At 36.0% G+C, this 5,421-nt stretch overlaps 1 protein-coding gene across 1 annotated transcript; it reads right to left on the bottom strand.

Annotated features, from left to right (window-relative positions):
- Positions 1-663: 663 nt before the first annotated feature.
- On the bottom strand, positions 664-4,331 carry LOC101488515 (uncharacterized). The gene is made up of 5 exons (XM_004515970.1): positions 1,987-4,331; positions 1,845-1,903; positions 1,431-1,486; positions 1,027-1,353; positions 664-918 (listed from the first exon to the last, which is right to left on the bottom strand). Exons 1-5 carry the CDS (start codon positions 4,329-4,331, stop codon positions 664-666), a joined length of 3,042 nt encoding a protein of 1,013 aa, XP_004516027.1.
- Positions 4,332-5,421: the final 1,090 nt, after the last annotated feature.

Genomic DNA, 5,421 nt, shown 5'->3' on the forward strand with positions numbered 1-5,421 from the left:
TGAAAAGTTAATCAGGACTAGTTAACCCATCATTGTTCTCCCATCAGGCGCAACCCCATGACTAGAATCTGCACATCTTGACCCTTGAGTCTTATTACCAATAACAAGCGGTATTGAAGGTGGTGGATTAACGGAAATTGAAGTATGTCGTGAAGCAACTGATGTTAATGGTTGTGACGGTGAATGATCAACAGTCGGGGAAATGTTGTCTTTTGGGACAAAACTTGGTGTGGGCATCATCACTATAATTGGTTCAGATTGATGCACCTTATTAGGTGGGAGTGGAAGCACTGCAGCTTGTTGGGTAGGAGGCTTAACATGTTGTTGGGTGGGATGTCGCACATATTGTGAGGTTGGTGTAGCGGCATTGGCATCTAGTGGAAATTGATCAATTGTTGCTTGTACCTGCTAAGCTGCTTGAGTTACCTTATGCGGTAAAATCATGCGATTTTTCTTCAAAGAAAGCTTGAGTCTGATCTTTTTTTTTGGAGTCATCTATAAAAAATAACATGAATAAAAACAATTAGCACACACAATAGTAAACACAATTCAAGATTATCAACTCTACAATATTAAAGAACTTGAATCTAAAACTAATATATAAAAAGGTAGAATCTGAAGATTTATACAAACAATCAACTACTATTTATACTTACTAATAATTCAAATGTCAATTGAAAAATCATCCCCATCTTCATCATCCATATCACTATCATTATCAATTGGAATATTTGGAACAAACGTCACATTGACTTCTTCATCGCTATGTGTTTCATCATGCAAGCCAACCATTTCTTCAATTTCAGTTAATTGTTCAACATGTGCCATATCTTCATCTTGATATGGCATGTCCTCATCGACTCCGTCCACCTCTACATGACCCATAGGCTTTGTTTTGATACCGGCAGACCAGTGACGCTTATCAGTTCACATTTTAGGATAGGGTACATAATACACTTGTCTAGCTTTTTGTGCAATTATGAAGGGATCATAGAGATCATATTTTCGATTCATCTTGATATCTACAATATCATATTGTGGATGAACTTTGGTTCCTCTGTTCCGTCTAGGATCAAACCATTGGCAATAAAACAAGGCTACTTTGTGAGACAATTTGTAATACTCCAACTCGAAGGTATGTTGGATGACTCCATAGAAATCATCTTCCCCTCCTCCAGTAACCCCTTTCACATAAACTCCACTATTTATGGTTTTCTTACCCTGAGACAAAGCTTTTGTGTGAAATTTGTACCCATTAATGTAATACTTGTGTCGAGTTTTAACCATTGAGTTAGGACCCCAAGCTAATGATAACAAGTTAGGGTCAGTCACACCATTTTCCTTGTCAATGGCCTATACAAACATGATATTCACAATAGTTAGGTGAAAAGTTCTAATTTATTTGCAACAAACTTCAATAAAGCACTTACATACGCACAAAACCATTTTGGGAATTCTCCATGTATACGAGTTTGAGATATAGGATCTTCTTCAAGAATGGAATTAGAGTGCAAAAAGGCGTTGTCAATAATGAGAGAATTGTTATTACATGTATTTGGTAATTATGTGGGGTGTGTGCTTACATACTACTTACTCAATATATGGCTTGACCTCGTTGCAATTGATGAGGATGTGTACATGAGCAGACCTTCTTTCAGCATCACTCAACTAATGTGTTTGGGCCTTCCCACTAGGATGTCCTAATTGATTGCTAATTGACAGTGTTGTTGTGACAACATCATTTAATTTTGCATCTTCATTACGTTGATTTCTATTAAACAAAGAGATTATTTTGAAATAGTGGGAACAAAAATATGTTGTCTCTCGATGTAAGTATGACATACATATTGAGCATTCCACTTTAGCCTTGTTTTTCACTGTGCGCTTAAAATCACCCATCATTCTGGAAAAGTGAGAGCAATAACTTAATAAAAGTGGAAATATTTAGAAAAAAAAATGAAACCGTTAAAGGTGAATATAAATTACCTTTCAAATGGATACATCCATCGATATTGAACTAGACCACCAAGTTTTGCCTCATACGGGAGGTGAATTGGAAGATGCTCCATTGAATCAAAGAATCCTGGTGGAAAGATTCTTTCAAGTTTGCATATGATGAATGCAATATTTTCACCCAATTTGACCAATTCATCATGTCTTAAGGTATTGTTGCACAAGCCCTTAAAGAATTGACTTAATTCTGTTAATGGTTTCCACACATGGTCAGGCAATGAACTAAATGCAAATGGAAGCAAACACTCCATAAATACATGACAATCGTGGCTTTTCATCCCATTCATTTGTCCTCTATTAACATTTGCACATCTTGCCAAGTTAGAAGCATACCCATCTGGCATCTTAAGCTCCTTTATCCATTTACAAACTTTCTTTGACTCACTAGACGTAAGACAATAATTTGCCTTAGGTTTTTTCATTTTTCCATTATTATGTGGAACCAACTCTAGGTCGCTACGTTGGCAAATGATGGCCAAGTCCATTCGTGCTTTTTCATTGTCCTTAGTCTTGTTCTTAACATTCATGACAATGTTAAACACATTATCAAAGAAGTTTTTTTCTATGTGCATGACATCTAAATTATGCCTTAATAAATTATCTTTCCAGTATGGAAGATCCCAAAATATGCTTCGTTTAGTCCAATTATGGCTAACTCCATATCCAGACAATTTAGTATGTGCATTATCTATCACTCGTGGAATATTGTGAACCAAACCCCAAACTTCTTCACCATTCAATATTTGAGGAGGTTCATCCTTCACAACCCTATTTTTAGTGAACCCTTTTTTACTTCTTCTAAATGCATGATTATGAGGTAAGAAACGATGGTGACAATCAAACCATGAATTTTTTCCACCGTATTTTAAAGTAAAAGCCTTATTTCCATCCATACACACCGGACATGCCAACTTACCTTGGGTACTCCATCCAGATAACATGCCATAAGCAGGAAAATCGTTAATTGTCCACATTAAGGTTGCCCTCATTACAAAGTTTTGTTTCATGGAAATATCATAAGTCAAACCCCCTTCACTCCACAATTGTTGAAGCTCGTCTATTAACGGTTGTAAATACACATCAATGTTTGCTTTTGGGTTAGATGGTCCAGGTATGAGACAAGTCAAAAACATGAATGGTTTAGTCATGCACATTTCAGGCGGGAGATTATACGGGGTCACAACAACAGGCCAACAAGAATATGGGGATGAAGATGCCTGAATGTATGGCGTGAAGCCATCAGAACATAACCCAAGCCTTACATTTCTTGGTTCATTTGCGAAGTCTGGATACCTTGCATCAAAATGATTCCAAGCTTCCCCATCAGATGGATGACGTAAAATGCCTGAACTTGATCTATTATGTTGATGCCATCTCATTTGGGCAGCAGTTTCCGTTGATGCATACAATCTTTTTAACCTAGGAGTGATTGGCATATAGAACATCCTCTTAACTGGAATGTCTTTGTGGTTACCTATCCCAGGCTTACGAGGAACATATCGGGGTTCATGACAAAACCTACACTCTATATCTGCACTATTCTCTTTGTAGTACAACATGCACCCTTTAACACAACAATCAATTTTCTCAGACTTCAATCCTAGCATTGTCACCAGTTTTTTCGCTTGGTAAAAATTTTTTGGAAGTGAATCCTTAAAAGGACACACATCTACAAGCATGGTTGCAAAGAAATCAAGACATTTCTGCGGAACATTCCAATTTGATTTGCAAGCTAAAAGTTTCACGCATATTGAAAGTTTTGAATCAGAAGCCCCCTCATATAAGGGTTTGTTTGCAGCAGTTAACAAATCATAAAAGTCTTGAGCATCCTCATTTGGAGGCTCTTCATTAATCTCTTCCTCGTTGCCCTCATCACCCATATTTTGGAAGTCATAAGTTGGACCAAATGCATCATCGACCATATGTTGCATTAACGTAAATGGATCATCGTTATCAATATATCCACTACTACTTGGAACATTTTCTGGGTCAATATGTGGGGATTCTTCACCATGCTGAGTCCAATACCAATAATTTGGTTGGAACCCAAACCTATATAAGTGAAATTTGACTTCACTTGCAGACAATACACCGCTACACATACAATTGTGACAAGGACATCTGATGCCACCATCTTCTATAAACTGATTACGACTTATTGCCTTTGTTATAAACTCTTCAACACCTTTTGCAAATGATGGTTTCAACCCCCCTCGTTGAACATAAAGTCTATCATATACCCAACTACGATCTGGGTGGTAGCCATCCATACTTTGAAGGACAAACAAAGAATTGAGGAGCAACGGAACTGCTAACATAATGTAAAATAGAATAGTATAGTAAAATCAAATCAAATAGATAATTCACATCAAATAGAATAGTATAGTATAGTAAAATCAAATAGAATAGTATAGTAAAATCAATTCAAATCAAATCAGGACTCAATTTATTGAAACAAGGAAGCAAATGCAAATGTATCATTATAGCAAATTATTGCAAGAAAACAATTTTCAATATGGACAACATGCATCACTTCAACTTTAAATTAAACCATTTTTGTGTCTCATTATAGCAAACTATTCATTATCCCCAGCTCATTCATTGATCCGTCAGTATCCCTAACTCATTCATAGCTTAGTAAATTGAATTGAGTATTTAGTATGGAGTCAAAGATTGGTCAATTACATAACTGTGCATGCATTATGCATATGATGGCCCTCTCTGTGTCACTGTGTGAGGCCTTCAAACTTGAGAATAGTCCACAATTCATTACTTCAATCAGGATAAAAACAATATTGAAAATCAACTCATTTTTAGCACCCACAAGTAATCCAAAGCAGACACGAAGGTGATAGGACAATTGTCATCCTCCAATCTATCGATCTTTTAAGTTGTTTAATAGCTAGACATATATATTATGTAGCCAAAGCATCAATCTTTTAAACACTCCCTAAAAAACAGTGCAGACTAAAAAGACATGGTGCAGACTAAAAAAAACAGTGTTTTTTAATTAAATATATTAAACAAAACTTCTTGTTATGCTGTGTCGTTTCCAATTGTCCAGACCTTGACCTTTATTCTACCACATATGGTAACTGTTTTCAACTTTCACTTCTCTTTTTTGACACACACATTAATCATGCTTTGCCCATTCAATATTTACTATCAAAATTTTTATTTCAACCGCTTGGACCACTTTTTTTTTTTTATTATTTACGAATTGAACTAGACTCATGTGATGCTTAGTTCATTGAGCACCAAAAATGATGGGAAAGAAAGTAAGGGAATGAAACATACCGGCTTGCTTGTAGTGCTTCATCTTCACTACCAACTATTAGGGATATAATGGAACTTATAACTGGAATTCCTATTAGCAAATGAAAGTCCTAACAGCAGCTGCAAAATTGA

Source organism: Cicer arietinum, chromosome 7 (genome assembly GCF_000331145.2).
Source record: "Cicer arietinum cultivar CDC Frontier isolate Library 1 chromosome 7, Cicar.CDCFrontier_v2.0, whole genome shotgun sequence".
NCBI classification, from domain to species: domain Eukaryota; kingdom Viridiplantae; phylum Streptophyta; class Magnoliopsida; order Fabales; family Fabaceae; genus Cicer; species Cicer arietinum.

Bases quoted from the DNA above. Each gene is read 5' to 3' on its own strand.
- LOC101488515 (XM_004515970.1), bottom strand. From the start codon at position 4,331: ATGTTAGCAGTTCCGTTGCTCCTCAATTCTTTGTTTGTCCTTCAAAGT. The intron at 1,904-1,986 runs GTAATTTATATT...TCACTTTTCCAG, and splicing joins TGGATGTATCCATTTGAAAG to AATGATGGGTGATTTTAAGC. The intron at 1,354-1,430 runs GTAAGTGCTTTA...ATGTTTGTATAG, and splicing joins CAAAATGGTTTTGTGCGTAT to GCCATTGACAAGGAAAATGG.